General features: G+C 42.7%; 1 protein-coding gene across 2 annotated transcripts in view; it reads right to left on the bottom strand.

The window, feature by feature from the left end:
* Positions 1-26058, bottom strand: part of STAC (SH3 and cysteine rich domain) — a 187754-nt gene extending 161696 nt beyond the window's left edge. For both annotated transcript variants that reach the window (XM_069958472.1, XM_069958471.1), the window contains exon 1: positions 25561-26058. In XM_069958472.1, the coding sequence (XP_069814573.1) occupies positions 25561-25668 (108 nt within the window). In that variant the 5' untranslated portion in view covers positions 25669-26058. The remainder of the gene's footprint in view (positions 1-25560) is intronic.
* Between the last annotated feature and the right edge of the window lie 266 nt (positions 26059-26324).

The raw sequence follows: 26324 nt of genomic DNA, 5'->3' as shown, positions 1-26324 counted from the left end.
TTCACACGATGTAACTGTGCGGCTGTATTTTTTATGCGGCTGTAAATGTGCGGGTGAAACTCCGGCCGTGGGAAAAAATAGACATGCGGCTCAAAACATACGGTCATTTACTTGGAAATCTGGTTCAACTAAAAATAACAAATAAAATCTTAAGAAAGTGATGCAAACACCTCTGGATGCATCTGGGAAAGCAGGGAACACAGTTTACATGAATCGCTATTACCGGGGTTTGCGATCCTCTGCACTATAGCCGATGTCTCTCATGGTTAATATATTGAATTAATAAAACACATTTTCTGTCTAATAAAGTCCCTTTTATTGTTCAATAATTAAATGTAAACGATTCCATCATTTTGCAATTAAATATTGTTAAAATAAATATATATATAAATAAATGTATATTTATACATATATATTTATTTTTTGACAGTATAATTAATTGCACAATGATGGATTCGTTAGAATTAAATTATTGAACAAAGAAACTGTATTTATTTCAACGAAAATGTGTTTTATTAATTAAATATTAATTAGTACAGGAAGCTCCATAAGCCGTTAATTCATATTCCCGGCAATAGAGCATTCTGTACTAATCATCACTTTACTTTAATTAAAACATCAAATGTTTCTTCTAATTATGTTATCACAATAGCATTATTAGAAGAAACATTTAGAATTATATGTGCGCTCAGCTGATTGGCTGTTCGGCTGAGCGCACGTATAATGAGCTGGTCCGCAGTACAGTGACTTCATTGTGCTGCGGACCAGCGAAGAGACAACATTGTGACATCGGATGGTGAGTATAGAGCTCTACCCACCCCCTCCCCAGCACTGCACCCCTCCCAGCAAGGAAGGGGGGTCACTTAACCCCTTCCTTGCTGGGATGGGTGCAGTCTGACATCAGTCTGGCCCCCAGGGGGTTAAGGGGGATGCAATACATCCTCCCTTAACCCCTTGGGGGTCAGACTGTAAGCAGCAATCTGTAAAGATGCTGCATAATGTAAGGAGCACAACACCGCTCACAATGATGGGTGTTGTGCTCCTGTTTGTGTTTTTTTTGTGTGTTTCTCCCTTTTTGTTTTTCAGATATCGGTATCCTGGGGATTACGTCGGATTCCATGGACTACGTCGATGACCAGCGGTTGTTGTTTTAATTTTTTTAATAAAATGGTCAATGAGGGGTGTGGGGGTGTTTTTATTTGAATAAAAAAATTTTTAAACTTGTGTCTTGTCTTTATTTCTTTACTTTATAGACTTAGTAGTGGAAGCCATCTAATAGACGGAATCCATTACTAAGTTGGGGCCTAGTGTTAGCCGGTATAAAATGGCTAACACTAACCCCCCATTATTACCCCAGTACCCAATGCCACCAGGGGTACTGGGAAGAGCCGGGTGCCAGTGGTCCCGGAGCGTCAATATTGGCGCTCCTGGACCGGGCGGCAGCAGGCTGGTAAGATTTAGGCTGGGGAGGGCCTAAACCAATGGCTCTTCCCACCCTGGTGTTACCAGGCTGCTGTCGTTTGGTTTTTAACCCGGCTGGTTATAAAAATAGGGGGGACCCTATGCGTTTTTTTTTAATTATTTATTTAAAAAAAAAAACGCATAGGGTCCCCCCTATTTTTATAACCAGCCGGGTTAAAAACCAAACGACAGCAGCCTGTTAACACCAGGGTGGGAAGAGCCATTGGTTTAGGCCCTCCCCAGCCTAAATCTTACCAGCCTGCTGCCGCCCGGTCCAGGAGCGCCAATTTTGACGCTCCGGGACCACTGGCACCCGGCTCTTCCCAGTACCCCTGGTGGCATTGGGTACTGGGGTAATAATAGGGGGTTAGTGTTAGCCATTTTATACCGGCTAACACTAGGCCCCAACTTAGTAATGGATTCCGTCTATTAGACGGCTTCCACTACTAAGTCTATAAAGTAAAGAAATAAAGACAACACACAAGTTAAAATTTTTTTTTATTCAAATAAAAACACCCCCACACCCCTCATTGACCATTTTATTAAAAAAATTAAAACAACAACCGCTGGTCATCGACGTAGTCCATGGAATCCGACGTAATCCCCAGGATACCGATATCTGAAAAACAAAAAGGGAGAAACACACAAAAAAACACAAACAGGAGCACAACACCCATCATTGTGAGCGGTGTTGTGCTCCTTACAGTATGCAGCATCTTTACAGATCGCTGCTTACAGTCTGACCCCCAAGGGGTTAAGAGAGGATGTATTGCATCCCCCTTAACCCCCTGGGGGCCAGACTGATGTCAGACTGCATCCATCCCAGCAAGGAAGGGGTTAAGTGACCCCCCTTCCTTGCTGGGAGGGGTGCAGTGCAGGGGAGGGGGTGGGGAGAGCTCTATACTCACCCCGATGTGTCCTCTTCGCTGGTCCGCAGCAAAATGAAGTGACTGTACTGCGGACCGGCTCATTATATGTGCGCTCAGCCGAACAGCCAATCAGCTGAGCGCACATATAATTCTAAATGTTTCTTCTAATAATGCTATTGTCATAACATAATTAGAAGAAACATTTGATGTTTTCATTAAAGTAAAGTGATGATTAGTACAGAATGCTCTATTGCCGGGAATATGAATTAATGGCTTATGGAGCTTCCTGTACTAATTAATATTTAATTAATAAAACACATTTTCGTGGAAATAAATTCAGTTTCGGTGTTCAATAATTTAATTCTAATGAATCCATCATTGTGCAATTAAATATACTGTCAAAAATAAATATATAGATAAATATACATTTATTTATATATCTATTTATTTTAACAGTATATTTAATTGCAAAATGATGGATTCGTTAGAAATAAATTATTGAACAACGAAAGTGTCTTGATTGCAAAGAAAATGTGTTTTAGTAATTTAATATATTAACTATTAGAGGCATCGGCATTCGGCATCATTGCCGGCTATTTTTGAAGTACTCCGTACGGACCGCCTGTCAATCCTCGGCCGCATGTCCAGCCGCAAACAATGGTCTTGTTCATTTTTTACAGGTCCGTTTACGATAGGGCCGTAGATTCAGACATAGTGTGCACTGTGCAGCCGCATATCCTATACTTCCAAGCATACACACGAACCACCAAAAATACCGCCGCACAATTACAGCCGCAAATACAGCCGCACAGTTACAACGTCTGAACCGAGCCCCCGGATGTATACAGTTTAGCCATGCAGCACATGGGCCACAGAAAGGTGACCTGTAAATCCTGTTGTAAAAAAATGAAATGTTCTGATTCAGGGTGTTCAATCTCTCTCTCTCTCTCTCTCTCTCTCTCTCTCTCTAATATAGAAGGCAAGAAGATGGCTCCATAATAAATTCAAAAAAGTGTGGTGTTTATTTCACCCAAAAATCTGCAATGTTTTGCTCCCTCAATAAGAGCTTTTTCAAGCAGTGTAGTAACATGTGCTCATAGCAAGGTATATATGTGCTCTAACAGCAAATAGGATGATTGGAATATCCAAAAAATAGAAAAAAGTAATTAGGTAGAGCAAACATGTATATACATAGAACCAGTATGACCAGAGAAAGAATAAACAGGACATGGTTCAGGATTGGTGCCTACCTCAGATATCTGGGCAATACTTTAAGTACTTAGGTTTAGGGGAGTCTAATTTGTGGATCCAGCGCAATTCTTTACGCTTTAATATAGCAAGTCTGTCCCCACCTCTGATAGATACAGGGATTTAATCTAGGATCATAGCTCTAAGATCACTTTCTTGGTGTGTCTCTCTGTGAAATTCTTTGGGACAGGTTAATGTGGATGCGGATGGTGTACCTGTGCTGATTGAATCTTGTTTTGGCATCATATGTGGTCTGCCCTATGTAAAGGGCAGAGCACGGACACCAAAGAGCATAGATGATCCAGTCTGACTCACATGTGTGGTGTCCCTTGATTTTGTAAGTTTTACCGGATGACGGGTGGGTAAATGTATCGCGTTAATGTCAGGATTGTAGAATGAAAAGGGGGAAGTGGTGCAGCTCACAGGTCTAAGTGCAAATGACTGAGGTTGAAATATAGTCTGCCCCTACGTATAGTGGCATATGAGTACCAAGAAGTGTTAACAAAAATTATTATATAGTCCTCTAAGTCACAGCAGCCTAATGTGATATAGTATTAAAACATAATAAAATAACAATATAAAATGCTGATTTAATTAGAATATATAAAATCACATATAATGATCATGGAAACAATAAAATACAATAAAGGTACTAGTAAAAATGCTGCCGGGCCCTGGCGGGAAAATAAATAAATGAATATTTGGATACCAGCACTGCGGGTTAAGTCTGTAATGGGTGATGTCTGAACAGCAATAGGCAGAGTAGCTATAGATATAATAGGCAGCTAAGTGCCACAGAGTTTTCTGGTTAGAGTAGTTCAGATGCAGTCACGTAGTTGTGGCAGTTTGTGCTCCACAAGGTAGCAACCTTGTATCAATCAGCAACAATGAATGTTTTGCTGGATAAACGGATAGCAATCCATAGATAGTCTATAAACAACAGTAGAAAATCACAAACTGTAGATTTTTAGCAGGATTCTTAGTCATGAGCTGCTGCCAAAAACTGCTCTGGAGACATGAGTTGGTGAGTATCTGTAGTATGTCAGTATACTGGTACTGAAATGGCTGGGATTGCTGGGATCTGTAGTGTGTTTGTCAGAAAAGCAGTACTGGAATCGCTAGGATTGCTAGGATCTGTAGTACTATACAGTGCCAGTCCAAGTACATTCTACAGACACATTCTTATTTGTCTAGGGTGGAGGTTGTGTAGTAGTACTGTGCCACTGATGAAGGAGTGAACCTGACACTCTGAAACGCGTATGGCTAAACATTATGCTCCCACACATGTGTAAGAGCAAGTCCTATACACCATTTTAACCATTGGGGCCCCATTCAACATATGCCATTTTCTCCAAACAAACTGCTGGTTACACCTGAATATTGCTGCATCAGAAACTGACAAAAAGAAGACGGTGAGAACATCCAGAGCGCTGCCGCGCAGAGTGTGTGAATTGCTCCTGCCACTACACAAGGACGCATTGCCACAGGCTGGCCCTGATCGCTTCTGCTGCTGTATCTCCATCAGGACGGGTGAGAGGTGTCACAGACACCAGACGCTTTCTTTACTACTACACAACCTCCACCCTACACAAATAAGCATGTGTCTGTAGAATGTACTTGGACTGGCACTGTATAGTACTACAGATCCCAGCAATCCTAGCCATTCCAGTACTGCTTTTCTGACAAACACACTACAGATCCCAGCAATCCCAGCCATTTCAGTACCAGTATACCATACCATAGATACTCACCAACTCATGTCTCCAGAGCAGTTTTTGGCAGCAACTCATGACTAAGAATCCTGCTAAAAATCTACAGTTTGTGATTTTCTACTGTTGTTTATAGACTATCTATGGATTGCTATCCGTTTATCCAGCAAAACATTCATTGTTGCTGATTGCCCATCGGCTCGTGCTGTGCGGCCAAGAAGGCGCTGAATTCTTGTATTCTGTTTCTGTGTTTTGTTTTGCAGTGTCTGAACACTGGTTTATCTGCTCTTTTGGTTTGGTGGACACACCCGACTTCACCTGCTGATTTCTGTCTGGCCATGTCATGGTTAATCTGTGTTTTGGTTCTGCTGTGACTGACAGGTCTTCCTGCCAGTGGATGTGTTTGTTGTCAGGTGTCTGTGCTTGGAGATCAGGGGGATGGTTTAATTATGTCCTGGATCAGAACCCTGGCCTCCTATATAACTAACCCCGGTCTGAGCACTCATTGCTGGTTATTGACTTATGGTGCGTTTACACGGACAGATTTATCTGACAGATTTTTTAAGCCAAAGTGAGGAATGGATTTGAAAAAAGCAGAAATCTTAGTCTTTCCTTTATGACCTGTTCCCTGTTTATGGTCTGTTCCTGGCTTTGGCTTAAAAAATCTGTCAGATAAATATGCCTGTGTAAACGCACCATTATGCTAAGTTTACACGGAGCGATAATTGGCCCGATCGTACGATTAACGATTTTGAAATAACGTTTTTTTTTTAAAAACGATCAGCATTTAGATGGAGCGATATATCATACAGAAATTTCGTTTTGTGATCGTTTTGCGATCGCTTAAGCCTATCTCACACATAGGTAAAATCAGTTAACAACTGTTTACACGGAACGATCGGCGAATTTTTTGCGAACGACGAACGACGATTTAAGAGCATGTTAAAAGATCAAAATGAACGATTTATCGATCATTCGCCGCGTTTACACGTACGATTATCATTCGAATTCAATCGTTATCGCGAAAATTCGCCCGATAATCGTTCCTTGCTTGCCACCTGCCCCTGACCATATTGCCTGTACTCTGACTATGCCTATTGAATTCTGATTTTGTACTTTTTCTGCCCGATTGTTGTGACTCGGATTGCTGACTATTCTTTATTGTGTTTGTTCGTCTTTTGTTTCACGTATCCAGGCCAGGGAACGCCACCCAGTCGCTCGCTGTCATTTTAGGGCAGATTGTGGCAAGTAGGCAGGGACAGTTGATAGGTTCAGCGTCAGGGCTCACTGTCTTGTCTTGTCCCTGATGTCCGGTGTCTGACAGAATAACCGGCCTTACTTTTTTTTTTCTCTCCACCTGGCTAAGGACCCTATGATAGCTATGGTTGAGCAAATGCAATTTCTCAACCAGCTTGTTCTTGACCTTGCGCAACATGTGCAGCAGGTAGAGTCTTTCCTGGGCCACAATGCTGTTCTATCTGCTGCTTTTAACCCAGAACCTTCAGTGCAGCTTCCTGAAAGATCCAAAGGCGATAGAAGGGCCTTTCGAATTTTCAGAGAGGGATGTAAGTTGTTTTTAGACTTTGTCCCCGGTCCTCTGGGGATGAGAGCCAGAGAGTGGGTATTATTATGTCACTCTTACAAGGACCTCCGCAGGAGTGGGCCTTTTCTTTGCCTCCTGATGCCACTGAATTATCTTCTTTGGATCAGTTTTTTAGGCATTGGAATCACTTTATGATGACCCTGACAGGGCAGCAGCAGCTGAGAGGCAGTTGACAACTTTGAGACAGGGCAAGCGACCAGTGGAGGAGTATTGTGCCGAGTTCCGCCAGTGGTGCGGATGCAAATTTAAGCAGGGGTTATCTGATGGCATTAAGGATGCCTGGACAGGGCATCCAGATCCTTCCACCCTTAAAGGGGTTGTCCGGCGATAAAAAATTATTCACAGAATAACACACATTACAAAGTTATACAACTTTGTAATGTATGTTATGTCTGTGAATGGCCCCCTTTCCTGTGTCCCACCACCCCCACCCGTGTACCCGGAAGTGTGGTGCGCTATACATTACCTGTCGCGTGCCGACCACGGTCTCCGATCGTGACGTGGCCGCGTCATCAGCCGCTCAGCCGCGATTGGCTGAGCACAGTTATGCTCAGCCAATCGCGGCTGAGCTTCGGATGACGCTGCAGAGGGTGGCCGGCACTCGGGAAGATCCGCCAAGCTCCCGAAGAAGACGTCACTGCTGACGATCGGAGACCGTGGACGACACGACATGCGGTGAGTATAATGCACCACACTTCCGGGTCTAGCGTGGGTGGGGGGAAACACGGGGAAGGGGGCCATTCACAGACATAACATACATTACAAAGTTGTATAACTTTGTAATGTGTGTTATTCTGTGAACAATTTTTTATCGCCGGACAACCCCTTTAAGCAGGCCATGAATTTGGCCATTCGCATAAACTGTAGGCTCTGACCCTTCTAGAACCCCTGTCTCCTATGCTGTCAAAACCCCTCTTGTTATCCCTGATGTTCCTGAGGATAAACCCATGCAGCTGGGACAATTGGACGCCAGGACCAGGCGAGAACATCGGAGACACAATGGTCTATGCTATTACTGTGGTGACAGTGGCCATTTCATCAGTTTCTGCACAAGCGTCCCAAGCGGCAAGAAAAGCAGCTCCCGGATCATCAGCAGTCAGGTGACTCCCAGGATAGTCACTTGGGTGCACAGGTACCCACCTGCGAAATAAATATTTCTAGTTCTGTTGGACCTGATTTGCCTGTATCTGTTGAGAATTTATCATGTTCTTCTGCTCGTCCTGTCAGTAAGCCTGTTCTCCATGCCATGGGCTCTTCTTCTGATAAATGGGAGTCAGATGGCAATGTTCTAAGTGAAGTTGAGTCCTGTGAGGGCCCTGAGGCCCCTCATAAAAGGGGGGGTACTGTCAGGATTGTATCTTTGCAGAGCGTGATGCGCCCCTCGGCTTGTGTTGTGTGGCTGAGAAGGCGCTGATTTCTTGTATTCTGTTTCTGTGTTTTGTTTTGTAGTGTCTGAACACTGGTTTATCTGCTCACTTTGTTTGGTGGACACACCCGACTTCACCTGCTGATTTCTGATTTCCACATTGCCTTTACTCTGACTATGCCTATTGGATTTCGATTTTGTACTTTTGCTGCCCGATTGTTGTGACTCAGATTGCTGACTATTCTTTACTGTGTTTGTTCGTCTTGTCTTTTGTTTCACGTATCCAGGCCTGGGAAAGCCGCCAAGTTGCTCGCTGCCATTTTAGGGCAAATTGTGGCAAGTAGGCAGGGACAGTTGGTGGGTTCAGTGTCAGGGCTCACTGTCTTGTCATGTCCCTGCTGTCCGGTGTCTGACACTTAAAGGGGTATTCCCGGGAAAATCAATAAATTAGCAATGGAAAGGGTTAACCAAGGTTAACCCTTTCCTAATATACTTACCTGTCCGTTTTTGGCCCCCCAAGGAGATTTCTGGTCCGGTCACATGATGATCCATGCTGCGACTCGCGGATCCTCTTGTCCTTCCAGTCCGGTGACGTCACTATACCCGGCCGGCGTCCGACTCTCCTATTAGCAGCAGAGCACTGAATCCTGACTGGCTTGGTAGCGTGTACCCAATCAGGGTTCAGTGCTCTGCATCCCCCCCACCTGCTGTATGAAGTTAGCCAGGGACTGATCTCTCCGGCCCCCCTCCTTCCTGTATAATCACCCCATTCTCTCCCCTGGCCCCCCTCCTTCCTGTAGAATCACCCCGATCTCTCACCTGGCCCCCTCCTTCCTGCATAATCACCCTAATCTCCCCCCCCAACCCCCCCAAATCCCTGAGGTGGTGACCCGGCCCGGATTGGTAATGCCAGGATTACCAATCCGTGGGCCGCCGGTCCCGTCGCACAGTTGCACCGGCCCTCACCAGAGGCTGCAAGAACAGCGCGAGAATTGAAATACAACAAAGAATTGCACAATTAGTGAAGCTAATCTGTGTCACTACGACCTGAAACAAATTCTATATAAGTATATCACATGAATCAACACAATCCACTATGACAGGGTAATCATAATTACTCTAGGTGTCCTTCAATTATGCAACCTGATAACCAATTGTCTAGCCCTTACTACAGTGTCCTAGTCAGGGCCGGTTTTAGGCTAAATGTGGCCCTGGGCAAAGTTGAAGGTGGGGCCCCAAATGCTGAAATGTTGTAGCAATAATATAAGGTCCCCATACACTTTAGTCAGGGGTACCCGCTGCTTGTGGCGGGTTCGGGTATTACATGGTCTGATACTCTGGAGAAGTTAGCACTAATCTAGAAGATCTTGCATACAGAACCCATAGGACGGCTCAATTATTGTGCAGCAAGGGCTGCATGGACATCATTAGCGATGTCCATGCAGCCCTTGCTGTATATAGTAAATAATAAAGCTATTACTTACCTGATGACATTCCCAGGTGTCCTCAGGCCTTGTCTGTGCGATACCCTGGTCAGCCTAGTTGCAGCTCTCACTTCTGGTCCCATCTCTGAATTGACTTAGAAATCACTAGCCAAGACAGGCTGAGTGGCCTGTTGCTTCAGACACAGGACCAGTAGTGAAAGCTGCAGCTGCAGGGACCAGGGTATTGCACAGATAAGGCCTGAGGACACCGGGGATTGTGATCAGGTAAGTAATAGCTTTATTATTTTAACCCCCCATTTATTGCCATCGGCCGTGTTACCTAATACATGTAGTGATATGTAGCTGGCAGCTGAGGATCGGTTCTTTAGCTGATAGTTGTCTTTATTACATGGGTGATATCGGCCTGATTCAGACAATTATTATTAGGGCTCTTAGTCACAGTCAGTAAGTCCAGAAGGTTGCAAGCCAGGACTGCCGCTAGTGTTGTATAAGACTGACACACAAAAAATGTTTATATGCAGTGTTTAAAAAAATATATATATTGCTATATCAGGACCTAAAATTACCTCCATACTGTTACTGAAGAAAACGCGCACAAAGAACAATATTATCACCTCTCCATGACCAACACATAATGACCCAAAACACCAATATTACCACCATACAGTGACCACCACATAATGACTCTATATACAGACCAATATTACTGCCATAGGGTGACTGCCACATAATGACTCTATATACACACTATATACAGACCAAAATTACCACTGTAGAGTGACTACCGCATAAAACCCCCAAAACAAACTGTATACAGACCAATATTACCGTCATAGAGTGACCACTACATAATAACTCTATATACAGACCCTTGGAAAGACAGATAGCCACCGGCACTGCTCAACTTAGGCTACCACATATACGGACCCCACAGGTGAATAGAGATTAGACGATGATCATTGGTTGGTGCTCACTACGACAATAGATGCATGTAAACTTGACAAGTTCGTAAGAAAAAGATGAGGGCACTCACCGCTTAAGTGATCTCTTTTTATTTCATTTCATATCTTTGCGTGCATAAATTACTGGGCATAGTGGGCTTCAGCGTGGATGCCAGACACCCACCGGATCATGAAATGAAATAAAAGAAGATCACATAAAAGAAGATCACATAAGCGGTGAGTGCCCTCATCTTTTTCTTACGAACTTGTCTATATACAGACCAATATTACTGCCATAGGGTGACCTCCACACAATGACTGAATACTACCTTATTTTTCCTGAATAAAACACCGTATTACCTTAGTGACATCATCATACACTATACATAGAAGCTGCAGCCAATCACCGCCCTCAGTGGTCACCTGCAGCAATTACATAGGACTGATGAGACCAGAGAATGGCTGCAGCTCCTATGCAGTTGAGGGTACAAACACACGTACCGTATCCGCAGCAGATTTTACGATTTAAGTTCGCAGGGAAATCCACTACAGGTACCTTCCCATTCACTTCAATGGGATAACATACTCACAGCAGAATTGTCATCCCACTGTGAGTATGTCAAAGTCAGTGCCATTAACCCCCGCAGCCCGGATACCTGCCCATTCACTTCAGCTGCCCCGCCACACCGCACCGATTGGCTGAGCACCAGGAGACTCCGGGAGCCCGCAAAGCAAGCCAGAGCGGGGACCCGGCACAGTATGTTCCCAGGCTGCGGGGGTTAATAACACTGACTATAACATACTCACAGCACGATGACAATCCCACTGTGAATGTCATCCTATTGAAGTGAATGGGCAAAATCTGCAGGCGATTTTTCTGCAAACTCGCAGTGTAAAATCTTCTGCGGATAAAACACATGTTTATACCCTTACAGCGACTTCACCTGAACACTTCTGCCACTGCTGAGACAGCAATGGGATTATATAGTATATATATATACATATATATATATATATACACACAGATATACATACATACTGTATATATATACATATACATACAAACACACACTAACACATCCATGAAAAAAACATTACAAAAATCCAAACCATCCGGTCCATATACTACACACATGACATGTCATACATACTACATTCATGCATTATACACATAGCATTCATACACATTACACACTACATGTACAGTATACTTACTCCCTCTAGCAGCATGCTGGGAGGAGTGGTCCTTGTCCATGGCAGCAGCAGGCTGGGATCCTCACACAGCCTGCACACTTCTCCCCCATCGTCCCGACATCAGTCACGGAAGGAGGAGGAGGACGGAGGCCACGCAGTGCAGGAGGACGGAGGTGAGACCATACAGGAAGAGAGGGAGGGGGAGGGAGGGAGAGAGGGGGAGGGAGGGGGGTCTTAAGGGAACACACACACGCAGTACACTCTGCTCTGCCTCTGTGTGACCCCTGATAGCAGCAATTAGCTGCAGCCGGGGATCACTGGCAGAGCCTGCAGGACGCTGTCTGTGAGCTCCTGCCCGTGACATATGCTTTAACAACGGTAGGGGGCCCCTGAGGGGTGGGGGCCCTGGGCAACTGCCCTCTTTGCCCCCCTCCCCCCCCTAACGCTGGCCCTGGTCCTAGTACCTGTCTTCCTGCTACTATAGGTCTAAAGTTGTAATGCCACTGAGAACTCTCTTGCCAAGTGTCTTAAATTGTGTCTGTGTATCGTTGTGTTTCTTTTATGTATTGTCATTTTACTTGTCATTTACTGACAAACACTGCTAAAACAGGGTTAAAGATGTTGTTTTTTCGCCATACCCAACGACATGACACTTACTCAGGCAGCTTTAATGTAAAATGCACTCTGAGGAAAGAATCTCTCAAGCTCAACCCTTTCCTAGGGGAGAACCAATCTCTTAAAAGCCAAGTCCAACCGTCTTTCAGAGGGGCTAGAATGTTCTAATCAGTCTGGCCCTACCCAGAGTAGTGTAAGGAGGTTTCTGCTTGCTAGGCCTCACTCCAAGCCATTAGTTCTTAATCCAGACTGGGAAAATTGACAAGTCAGGAGAGAAAGGAAAGTTTTTTCAGGACTTTCCTGTGACACCCAACTCTTAGCTGGCCTAAGTCAGAGTTAGTGCCTAGTGTCACACTTGTCTATCTGCGTACACAATTAATGTTGGGCAATGCCACAATGTTACCATGAGTAAAGTCTTCTTCCATATACTTCACTACAGGTTTCCAGACCTATGGGAATCCTCTACAGCTGGGAGGCCAAACTGTGCTCAGTAGGGGAGGGGGGGGGGGATTTTACTTGCTGTTCTGGTCTTCTGTCTATCTTCACTTTCACCGCTGAGGAAGGACTAATTGGCTGAGTTGTGATAGTGAAGATAGAAGACCGGAGCTGTAAGTATAACCTCCCCTCAATGGGTTTAAAGATGTGGAACAGGCTTGGGTGAAGGCTGCAGGTCTCAGCAAGACCCAGCGGTCAGGCCAATACTAGCCAGGCTGGTATTGTGGAAAAGATGCTTCAAAGTTCCAACTCCACAGCAGTCAATCTCGGGGCCAGAAATCATAGAAAGGTCCTCACGTAGTAGTGCCAACACCAATTCCTGGCAAGGGTAGGAAGTTTCCTCTGCCCTGTCTCCTGTCATGTCTCGGCCACAAGTCAGCTTTGAAAGATTCATCAGCAAGAGAGCTTCTTTCAAGCCTGGCACTCCCCCCAGAGTCTCAGCCACTCTACCCTTAAGATCTTTTGGAAGAATGTCAGGACAGTCAGCTTTTGGAAGGAAGGATTGAGACTCCACTGGTTTATAGGCCACAAAGCAGTCAGGAGAGCAAGGGTGGGGAAAACTACATCAAAAGTACGGGATCGTACAGCATGCGACTGGATGAAGACAGGTTAGGAGGAGAGCTTGTGGTTCAAAAGGCAAAAGGGAGAAGGGTGCAGCATCAGCTAGTCATCAGACTGGTGTTCAGAAAGGCACCAGTAGGGCTCAAAAACAATCTAGCCTGCTACAAAGTACCGGCCACTGCGATCAGTACAGTGGCAGTTTTTATGTGTCATTGACGTAAAAACCACAATGCTGTCTGTCGCATCTTTGACCATAAAGTAGTTCAGCTTTGGTTTCAAACCCAGCTTAAACATCTATATGGAAGAACATGGGATATCCCCACCCCATTGCCTGGTAGAACTTGGACCCTCATACCATTTCTTGCCCAAAAACACAACAACAGCTGCAGCTACCATTGCACAGCCCTATCTCTGCAAGTCATAATCAGCAGCTTGGGTTGGAAGCAGTAGGTCAACCACATCTACCTCTTCCTCCTCCGTGAGAACCAGTGAGAAAATGGCAAAAAAAAAAAAAAAAAAAAAAAAAGCGGAAAAAGATCACCACTGCTGAAGTAACAGTCTCAGTGTGAAGCCATCACAATAAGACAGCACTACGTCAGCACCTACCCTACAGCTAAATGGACTACTGGCTAAGTTGATTGCCCTGTATTTCTAAATCTTACCAGGTCCGTGTAGTGTCTCTCATTGCAGGTAGGACAGTCCATACCATTTAGGGAGCTGCTGGCTTGTGCCCAACCAAGATGGAGAGTGGCAAGTTGCCATTTATTGGTTAATAAGGCAATTCTTGCTCTGCATAGCCACCTGGAAAAGAAGGTTGGCAACTCCTTGCGTCTCTGTGTCTCTAACCGAGTGCAGCAGCAGCAGCAAAGAATGGAGGTCACAACACTCTGGTTTCCTAGGCTAATTTGGGGCCATTATTCACACATCTCATCGTCTTCCTCCATCACCTCGTCCTGTCACGATAACTTAACACACCCTATCCTTCCTATGGTGTAAAAACGGTGCCAAGCCCATCACTGTCAGGCTATCCTGCACTTGCACAGGATGGCACCTGGCTGAATGCTGCCATTTCAGGCAGGAATCCTGTAATGTCATAGCTCTGAGATGCTATAACTAATCCAAACAATTCTGAGATTGGTTTCTCATGAATTATTCTACTTTTCCAGATTTTAAAATTTTAAAATAACTACAGTAGGTGAGGAGACCACGTCTGATCTCAGAATCTCCCCAGGTCCCAATCACTCCGGCTCCTCCAATTTCACTTTCTCGACCGGGGGATCCATATCTTTGGAAGATGACCGAATTATAGACGGGCCACCTCCACTGCCCCCAGACCCTGAACCGGGGGGAAAGACTCTAATCAAGGGCCCCATATCTCCAGGCCTATGGCGGCCTCCAGGGCGTGATTCGCCGCCCCTACCGCAATGGGTGTTCGGGCGTGGGCCTAAGATTCTGCAGCTGATCGAGGACATTCAGCAGGCCCTCGCTGCTCTGCCGCCTGCCACTACAGCTGCAACCGCTATGCCCACCGCTACTCCTGCAGCTTCCACTACAGCTACACTACATTTAATAGAGTAGTGTATAGACCTGATACAAGTGATGTCATAGAATGGTGTACAGAGCTGATATTAGTGATGTAATATAATGGTGTATAGAGTTGATACCAGTGATGTAATAGAATGGTGTACAGAGCTGATACCAGTGATGTAATAGAATAGTGTATAGAGCTGATACCAGTCATAGAATACAATGGTGTACAGAGTACAGTACAGTACTTGTATGTTATATTGTATTCAGTTCCAAGAATAGTTTTAGAGCTGGACAATACTTCCCATATTTCGGGATGTACATAATACAGTATTGTTTGCTGTATGAATGCTGTCTCATTAAACACATGATAAAAGACATGACTGTATGCTGTTTCATCACTATATATGTATACATGTTTGCTGTACATGCTCCTGCTTCAAAAAGACACTTAACTCAGCATTTTCTACACTTTGTACTTAGACTAGACCACCCCCATAAAAGAGATTTTTTTTGTGCAAAATTGGATGGTTGTATAATGTTTTCATTCAGTAACAGTATGGCGGTATTAGACAGTGGTAATATGTAATCATGGTATTATTTATTCCTTTGTATAACAATCATATTGGTAATATTGCCTTTGGTATACTGAGATATATTCAGTACTAGAATGATTATAATATTTAATTATTATGAGGTGAAAACATGTACTCATGGTGTAGTAACATGTTCTTGCAGTAACATTATACATTGTTGAATTCAGTACAGTGGATTTTGTTAAGTAATAGTACAATGGTAATATGTATGATATGTATAGTGTATATTCTTTGATAAATGTATGGCAATAATATAATCAATCCTCTTTGCTGGTACTAGAAAATTTGCTCTGAATGGGGCTAACAGCACTATACCTAGACAGACTAGGGTCACTTTCAGCTGCAAATGTAATCACACAAAAAAAAATGGAATTTCAATTACAATAATGTGATCAGAAATACACTAGTCAATTCTGCATCTTCCATAAAGTGGTCTGTATTTCATATAAATAAATGTGCACATAGAAAACACAAAACAGATCCCAATCTGTTTGCCTATATGGCTGGAAGCCTGCAAGTGTTTCTTCAGATTACTTATGCCTTGTATCAGTACATAGGCTGCATCCCATGGAATCCATCTGTTCTTCTGTTTATGCACTTACGATGTGGATTCTCTCCCTGTGACATCATAATGGTTACCATGGCAATCCCAGAAAACATCAAAGGGAGAGGATTTCTCTGGCTTACAGGTGTAGATTGCTCTATGGAAATTTGACCGTACTGTCATCGTCAATTTAATAAAACTGTACGGCCCTACCAGACTTGATAAAGCGTAATAGGAAATCATTATTCTCTGATGCATCCACTTACTAGATGACATAGCCCCTTGATGTTCAGTGCGCAGAGGGGAAAATACATTTGTGATGCAAAAGGAAGTGAGTATACAGGCTATAAATATCCCTGAAAAGGAAAGCTGAGCTTTGTCTACCATCTATCAATTTTATTTACTCTGAAGACACAGATTGAACGTCATCAAAGGCTGCAAGAGCTTAGACACAGAAAGGGACACAAGCTTTACATCAACTATAGTCGGGGAGCTAAGTGGGATAAATAAATACATTGAATGCTATATTGCTGTAGGAAATGGCTAGTAATAAAGGATAGAGTAGATGATTGAATCAGCCATAGTGATATAGTTTTCATTAAGTGTGTCTTCACATTTTCTTCCAGCTGTCGCAAATTTAAATAACAAGGCAGCTGGAATATCAAGTGGCATGGTCATAAGTGCAGATGAGGATTTGGGGGGTGTATCATTTTTATGCTACCTTATTTCCTGATCTACCACCTGTATTTGCCGCCATTAAATTTACAATCGTATAATAAGATTAGAGCATCAGCAGCATTGCCCTTTAAGTATTGCCTGATTAGGAGAACCCTATATTTAAAGATGACAGTAGATTTAACAAAGGATCATAAGACCTCAAGACAGATAGGCAGCCATTGTCAGAATTCTTATCATCTAAGTGCCATTCAAGCCATTAAATGAAAGGTTAAATGAATACACCTTATTTGCATCTTAATTGCTTTTTCAGAAAGTACAAACATAAAGATGCCTGGAGCCCAATTGTCACATTTGTTCTCATACTGACAACATAATGTAAGTCTATGCATAGGTCACCCCCCTGTTATGCCTTGTAGGGAAAAGGGTACCTACCTGCAAATATAAAAAAAAATATAAGGAGAAATGCTTATCTGAATGCAGCTTAATACAATTACAGAATAAAAAAAAAATCTCAACATAACTAATCAAGAAAATTGGGTAAAGAAATGCATGTGTATATCGGTTTAGACAGAAACAGTTTCTCTGCATTTTTATCTAAAAAAGGAAAACAGATCGGACAATTAAACTGATTTCCTAGGAAGTTACTTAATAATAATAAAGTGCATAAATATACAAAGGCGTAAGGATTGGAAGATCTGGAGGACAGAGCTACAAAACCATGGGAAAAGCTTGCAGTATCCAAAAGGAATCAAAAGCGATTATCATTATCTTCCCTCGATTATTCCGTCTGAAATAACCTCCACCATTCAGCTATAAGGTCAGTGCAGGCAGTCTATGCCACACATGCTGGGGTTTGTAGTGCGATCTCAAGCTGCAGTTTGTGCAAGATAGTATACTTAGGAGCGCGGACAGGCTACATTTTATAAATAATTAAACTGCTCATTACTTATGACCTGTTTCCACATTTTTTATTATCATTCAAAAGCCAGTCTTGTTTCTCTTTTATTGTAAATGAATGAAATCAGAATGTAGACTAGCACTATGGTGGTGATGCGAGAGAGAGATAAAAGTCCAGATTCTCTATGGACCCCTTCTATGGTCTGTGAAAGCACCCTGTAGCTCGAAACAGTCTATCATTTCCACTTTGCCGGAGTCTGCCTTCACGTTGTCCGCACCTTGTCTTCTTATGTCTTTTTGGATAAAGGAATGTGCTATCAACTTAAGGGTTCAAACCCACTTGCCGGATCTGCAGCGAGTCTCCTCGCTGCGTTTTTGCAGCGAGACTCGATTTTTGCAGCGAGACTGCGATTTTGTCTGCAGCCCTCCCCATTAACCCCCTAGCCGCCGGACATTATACATTACCGGGTCCCCGTTCCTGCTTGCTTCGGGGCTCCCGGTGTCTTCACGGCCCGCCCGGCCAATCAGTGCACTGCGGCGGGGACATGCCGGGAGCCGCCGAAGCAAGCAGGAGCCGGGATCAGGTAATGTATATCCTGCCCGCCCCCCTGCAGCCCCGATCGCCCCCAGCCGCATGCTCGCCCCCCGCACCCCCCGGCCGCATGATCGCCCCCCGCAGCCCCCGGCCGCATGATCGCCCCCCGCAGCCCCCGGCCGCACGAAATCCCCCAGCCCCTGGCCGCACGATTGCCCCCCGCAGCCCCCGGCCGCATGATCGCCACCTTCCCCCCCCCAGCACTGATTGCTCCCCTGCAGCTCCGATCGCGGGGCGGGGGGTGCGGTGCGATCGTGCGGCCGGGGGCTGCGGGGGGCGATCGTGCGGCCGGGGGCTGCGGGGGGCGATCAGTGCTGCTGAGGGAGTGATCGGGGCAGCAGGGGGGCGGCCAGACTATACATTACCGGGTCCCGAAGCAAGCAGGAGCGGGGACCCGGTAATGTATAATGTCCAGCGGCTGGAGGGTTAATGGGGCGGGCTGCAGACAAAATCACAGCAGGGATGTACATCCCTGCTGCAAGTTTCTCTGCTAATGAAAGTATAGGGCCGGGATCTGCAGCGAGTCTCGCTGCAAAAACGCAGCAAGGAGACTCGTTGCAGATCCGGCAAGTGGGTTTGAACCCTAATGGTGAGTGCAGCTACTTTTTCTTCAATACTGATTATCTTTTATTTTACTGTGTGTGTGAAAGCCATAAAGAGAACCTATTATTGCTTTCAGGCTTACTTCACATATAGTTTTTGTCAGTCTTTTGCTCAGTTTTTATTTTTTAATTTTTTAAGTGGAACTGACAGGAAAAAAATATAATGTAAAGATTTGCATAGTTTAGCTAGGTTCACACTACGTACAAATCATGGATGTTATTTGCGCGATTACAGCCATTGTTATTTATCCTTTGAGGACCAGACCAATTTTAATGTTTTTGCTTTAATTTTTTCCTATTTGTGTTTAAAAGGTCATAGCGCTTCCATTTTTTCACCTAGAGACCCACATGATCCCTAATTTATTGCAAAACCAATTGTACTTTGCAATGACAACCTTAATTTTTCCATAAAATATGCAGTGAAACTGGGGAAAAAATGCCTTTTACCCTATGTTAAAAATGACATATATATTCCTTAAGTCAATATGATTACAACGATATGCAACTTGTATAACTTTTATTTTATTTGACAGCTTAAAACCTTTTATAAAAAAACCAAATGTTCCTAATATTGCTCTATGACCATGCTTATAATGCTTTTATAGGGCTGTGTGAGGTGTCAATTTTTGTGCCATGATCTATACATAAGATCAGTGATCCATTGCTTTGAGCTGCTGGAGCCAAGAGCCATGGATTGCCAAACCAGGATCAGCGCAGAGCCCCAGTAACTAGCATTGATTGCCCCTCTGCTATTGCATTGTGTGTGTGTGTGTGTGTGTGTGTGTGTGGGGGGGGGGGTATACGCCCACTATACCACCGCAATGTGTAAACAAGACATTTAAATGCAGCTGTCAGCTATGATAAGCCAGCAGATAAGCCTCCTTAATAGGATGAGATGAAGTATGATGAACAACTAAACAAAATCGGAAAATGAAATTTAAAAGCTTTCATATAACATCAGAGGCAGGCAAAGAGAAAGTATGGCCCCTACCTATAGACCTTTATGGATGCTATTGCAGCTTTATACAACTTGAAGCTTGTTAAGGGCCATATCATGGTCATGTGCAGGGAGGCAAGAATTCATGTACAGTAGGAGACAAAAAACATAATTTTCTTCTCAAGAATGTGTGTCACTTTTTTCCATGGGCTCTGTCTATTATTGCACATAAGCTCCATTCACATGAATATCAGACATAGCCCATGGACAGGAGTGATGCTGTTTCTAATGCCTTTAATGTCACCTCTAACAGGAAGATACAACCAGTTTTCTTTCATGCCACATGAAAACAGGTTGTGTTATCTCACTGCTCAGGGTTTACTGACCTCTGAAATTGCCCTTTACTAAAATGGCTTGAATTCTGTTACGCACTTCTATGAATTACAAAGCACAATGTCAGCAAACTATCTGTACTCAGACTGCTTATAAAAGCTGCAATGTATTGTGCAGTATCTGTGCTGGAGCACAATTTTATCAATAACTCTCAACATATTAATGGCCTACCAGACTGAAACCCAGGAGATTAGAAGTTTACAATGTCTTCCTTATCAGCTGCTATTGTAGAACTGAGGGGCATCATTCTATGTACACGACAAATAAAATGGTCCATGGAGCAGGAATTATACAGCTCTGATCTGCTGAGTGGAACAATTCAATTGCAAGTATTAGCAGAGCCAGGAACCACATAACTAAATAATCTCTAAACTGATTGTAATTGCAAATTTAATTTTCAGCTGGTCGATAGATTATTCTAGTGACATAGATATACCTATACAGTAGCAGCAATGCAACTCAGAGAAGAAAACTATGTTTGCCCATTATTGAAAACTATGAAGGTTGCTGTTTACTACTCTCTATAGAATGTTGCTGTAGGCAAAGTGATATTAAAACGAAGTAATATTGGGAATTGCCAAACAGATGGTTTAAGCTACCTGTTTCTCCTTTGTAAAGCTATTAGCCCATAAGAAGAAAGCATAAAAACCACTCAGCTCTATTTTTAGCGCTTTAAAAAGCTTTTCTACCCATCAGGTAATCAGAACTCATCTCAATCAAACCGCTCTACCTCTAACCCTCAACCTTCCAGCCCAATTAGGTAAGAGGACTAGTTAGGCTGTCTCCGTTAACCTGCAGGCATACCACTGCACATACAACACTTCAGTGAACTCTTATGATTCTATGAAGAATTGGTTTCATACCTGCTAAGATTGGTACATGTCTCTTTTTTTAAATAAAGTCTTAAATAGAACATAATAAATATGAATGTTCACAGACAAGCTAATATTTTGCCTAGACCTACAATTTTGGGCCCCTGAGTAATAACTAGTTGTCTGGATTATAAGATCCTTTTTCTGTTAAATAAACTATTAGAGAATTCAGAGTTAATAGAGACCAAACAAACGTGTTGTCAGGAACCGGACAGCAGGACAATACAAGACAGTGAGCCCTGACGCTGAACCCCGCCCTCTGTCCCTACCTGCTTGCTGCAATCCGCCCTAAGATTTTTTTCATTTTTATTTTTAGAAGAATACAATGTGCCGAAACACATTCAAATAGTCTTGGGAGTTAACAGGTAAGTCACGTGTTCTTAGTAAAATAGCACTAATATGACGTTATATTAGTATATTAATGCTATTACAACTGATGCAATTGATATTTGCATAAGCATATTATTCATGTAATTTTATTTTACTTGCTCTTGTATGAGGCATGCTCCTAATGGAACTTTAGGATGTAGGTGGGAGCACAGCGATTGAGTTTTCTGTGATGCAATCATAATAAATACCTTCAACATTCAAATGGAATTTTTAAAGCTTTTCCATTTGATTATAACAAGGCATTTTCTTCCACTTAACCTTAAAGGCTTTCTCTGGACAATGTTAATTTAAAATTTTTGCTTGGGTTGTAGACAAAATGATAAAAATCCCATACTAACCTAACACACTCCCCTGGATGTTCTCCTGTGACATCTTAAGGTTCCCTGCTAAACCCTCTGGCCACTACTCCTGAGCCAGACTCACTTTGGCAGTGACAGCCTGCTCAGCCAATCACTGGCCCCGATGCTGTCATGTTTCAGTCAGTGACTGGCTGAGCGGGCTGTCACTGCTGAGACAAACTTGCCTCAGAAGTAGTGGACAGAGTGTTCAGCGGGGGACATGAAGACAACACAGAAGGCCCAGGAGCGTCTTAGGTGAGTATGGCTTTTATATTATTTTCTCTGCAACCTCTCTCCCTTACAACCTATATTATAGCACCCGGTCCCTGTTGCGCTTCTCTTCTTGGGGCTGAATGTTGTGTCCTGCCTGTCAGTTAGTGACTGAGCAGCAACTTGTCCTGCCACCGCCAGCACCAAGAAGTAAAGTACAGGGCACCGTACTAAGGGCTGGTGGGGAGAGTGGAAGGTGAGTACAAGTTTTTCTTTTCTTCTTTTTCTAAAGGCAGCATGGGAATAGTTAGTTAAGAAAGAATTCTGCCTAGAAAAACCCTTTAATAAATGCAATACGTGTGAATAATAATATCAGACAGATTAATGTTACACTTTACACCCCATGATAAAAATATGCATCCACAATTTTTTTTACATTACGGTTGGTCCCTCAGGATACAATATTTTCAACATACAATGTTCCTTTTTCGACCATGGTAACTTGAGACCCAACTCAACATACAATACTATAGACAGTAAGGATCTGCAGAACATGTAAAAAAAACAAAAAAACTAGATGATTGACCAATAAGTAGTACTAGTAAAATCCCAGTATTAGTGAAGTGGATGCACTGATTGGCTGTTGAGGATCCCCTCCCTACAGTACAGTGTGATACTACATGTCCTGTACTGTTGTGTGTGTGTGTGTTTAGTATCTCCTCTCTATAATACAGCGTGATACTACATGTCCTGTACTGCTGTGTGTGTCTAGTATCTCCTCTCTACAGTACAGTGTGATACTACATGTCCTGTACTGCTGTGTGTGTCTAGTATCTCCTCTCTACAGTACAGTGTGATACTACATGTCCTGTACTGCTGGTAGTGTCTAGTATCTCCTCTTTACAGTACAGTGTGATACTACATGTCCTGTACTGCTGTGTGTCTAGTATCTCCTCTCTACAGTACAGTGTGATACTACTGTACATGTCCTGTACTGCTCTTTACCTGTGCCAGGATGAGTTGCTGCTTTGGGCATCAGGCTTCATTTTATATTTCTGGGACACTGAATGATCTGTACAGGATCCTGAAAACACTCTTCTACTGTACATAGAAAATTATTTACAGTTTCCAGTCACTCTTTCTGACTGTTGTATGTAAGGACTTGCTTTATACATGTTAGTTAGCTGCTTATTACCCGTTTTCCATAGAGTTTTAGTCTCAACATACAATGGTTTCAATATACAATGGTTGTCTATATATATATATATATATATATATATATATATATATATATATATATAGGGTTCAACCAAAGGGTGGCAAATGGGCATTGCATGGATGAAAGAAGAGTTTACCCATTACCTATGTTACGGCAGTTTGGAGCGTAAATTGCAGCTGACAGATTCTCTTAAGGTTATGCATAGATGAAAGGAAAGTTTAGGTGAATCATAAGCATTCCAGATTGCAGCTATTTGGGAACTTGGAAAAGCCTCTTTAACTCTTTGTTGTAAACAATCAATGCATTTTTCTACATTCTGGAAGTACATCTGCATATGTGAAAGGTACTTTGTGTCTCCCTTAACTAACAATTACCTACAATGCGTTGCTATGGAACGTGAATTGCAACTGACAGATTCCCTTTAGGTTATGTTTACACACTGTTTTATTTAAAATAATGGAACGTGTTTTCATTCTTCAATGCTTCCCATTGAAGTCAATGCGAACAACAGCCATCAGTTCATACAATGTATTGCATAACGGCCGTTGTTCGCAGCAACAGTCAAATTAGTGTTCATGTTAACTTGTTTCTTTGACCATTCTTTTACCGTCATTTACACAACATTGAATGGAATTTTTACAATAGCCACACTCAAAAGAGTATTAAAAAGCGTCCATCTTGACCCTAAACATGAATAATGGACCAACGGCCACCAAAGTATGTTAAACAATGGCCGTTATTTGATACTCAAAATGACTGTTATTTTGAGTGTCAAATAATGGCCGCAGAAAAGCGTTGTAGGAACATGGCCTTAAACTGTACTGCTGTCACCGGCTACTGAGCTAGATATCCTTTCTTTTCATTCTACTTTTGTACTCAATCAAGTTAAATTAAGGTCAAGTGTTGAAGGAACTTGAAAGGGTTTTTGATCACTCCGAGCGTTATTTAGAAGTCTATCTTATGCTTATACTTATATTAGGCCCACATTTTAGTCCTTCCTTGAACACATCATTATTTGAAACAGTTATTGAAAAAGTAGGTGATGTTTATACATTCACTGCAGAACTTGATTTTGTTCCAAAATGTTTCCACTGCCCCTTTAGTACCAAGAACTTTTCCTTCTCATGTACTGTTTGGGCAACATAAACACGAACATTTGCACCTGACTAGTAAGAATGAACACACAGCATGAAGTCAGGGTTGGTGGGATAACAGCACTCCATCGCTGCGCATAGAAGCTGATTGGAGTCAAGAACATCCTTGGCATACAGAACATTCCACCTTGCATTGCATATGACTGCTCTACACGCTTTATTTCCAAGCCCTATCCTGTATAATTGAATAACCTGAACTTCCGAATTAGAACTCCAAAATAGGGAAGGTATGCTTTCCATTATTCTCACGTTTCATTTAATAGCCCTTGATTTTGCTCACACATAATTGATTTTTTTTTCATTATCATATATATATATATATATATATATATATATATATATATATATGTATGTGCACTGCTATATATATAGAAAGAGAGATTTCTAGCTCAAGTCAACTATATTAATACAGTAAAATACATTTTCAGTTTGGATTTCTGCACTCCCTATTTGAAGATATGGAACTGCTGACATTCTACCACTTATAGCTTTTATAATGTTAATATTGGAAATGCCCCCTTTAAGAAAGTGAAGATGCCCCCTTTAATCAACTGTAAAATAATCTTGAGGGTTCCTTTTCATTGTATGCAATATGATTAAAATACAGGCACCATTAATGAGAATGTTACTGTGTTCCAATGGGTATCAAGGCAGCATATGTGTAAAATAGCTACATTAAACACAGGCTGCCATAAACAGTACCTGAAGTTTATCACCACCGGCAGCACTAGGAAATGTTATATCCCTTAGCCCTGCCTGCTTTTCATGGGATTTGCTCTAAATTGTTAAGAGAGGGATTTCACAAATTACATTAACTGCTAATGTGGCAATACCATAAAATAATAGTGTTAGTTGCTACAAAGAGAAACATCAGTTGAGTATTTAGAGATGCTATAGGTAGCATAACCTACAACGTATTCATTGACTAAGGCTAGCTCTACGTAATATCCTAAAGGTAATTCTAGAGAAAATCATTGTTACAGGCTAGTCAAAGACACTGGGTTAAGTACACATATACAATTGTTCGCACTGGCTATCACCCTTTTCAGAATAGCAACCTGTAGGGTCATGAGTTCCAAATCCAAAGACAAAAGGAAATACCTTTGATTCTTGGCTACTGGTGGAAGCTGGAGAGTGAGGCTGTTCAGTGTTTCCAAGTTCATCATCCTTTTCCACGCTGTCTCCCATGGTGCTGCTTGGAGGAATCATTTCCTCTAGGATGTACTGGCCATTAACTATGTCACCTTTAGTTAAGGAGGAGCAAGTAGCATTTCACTGACCGCCGGCTGCTACTGTTTTCTTTTCCTCTTGTGGGCACATGCCTTCATGATAAGTTCCTTATAAATGCTTGGTTTATCATTCTACAGATTTCCCTATAATAATCCGGTGCAAATGTCCCTTCTTCCAGGCAAGTTGTGTTTTGACTAGAATTGCTTTTGCAGGGCTGCACAGCGTGTGGATGAATTGTTTTCTCCCTTTATAGTAAAAAAGCCTGGAGGTATGGGACATGGAAGTGTGGCTGTCAGCCCTGGTGATCAGGATAGAAGTGAGCTGAAGCAGAAAGCCTGGGCTGCTTACACATGAAGCATGAGAAGGAGGAGCTCATTTCCAGACAGCTTAGGATAGCTTGTATAGGCATGTGCTGCTGTTGCTGCCTTCTTACTACTGCACAAGAAAAACGTGCTGAATGGGCTCGCAGATGGCTAACACGCAGTATTCTATTGCTTAAACATAAAAGATTTTAGTTAAAAAAATCATCACAGGCCTAAGGGAGAAGTAACAGAACCAGCGGAAACAATGACAAAAATGACACTGATAATGTATAATCTTGGAAAGAATAGAAGAACTACCAGGGGATATTAATA

Source organism: Dendropsophus ebraccatus, chromosome 2 (assembly GCF_027789765.1).
Source record: "Dendropsophus ebraccatus isolate aDenEbr1 chromosome 2, aDenEbr1.pat, whole genome shotgun sequence".
Classification (NCBI taxonomy): domain Eukaryota; kingdom Metazoa; phylum Chordata; class Amphibia; order Anura; family Hylidae; genus Dendropsophus; species Dendropsophus ebraccatus.
The sequence above is the reverse complement of the archived record's forward strand: the minus strand, read 5'-3'. Positions and strand labels throughout refer to the sequence as shown.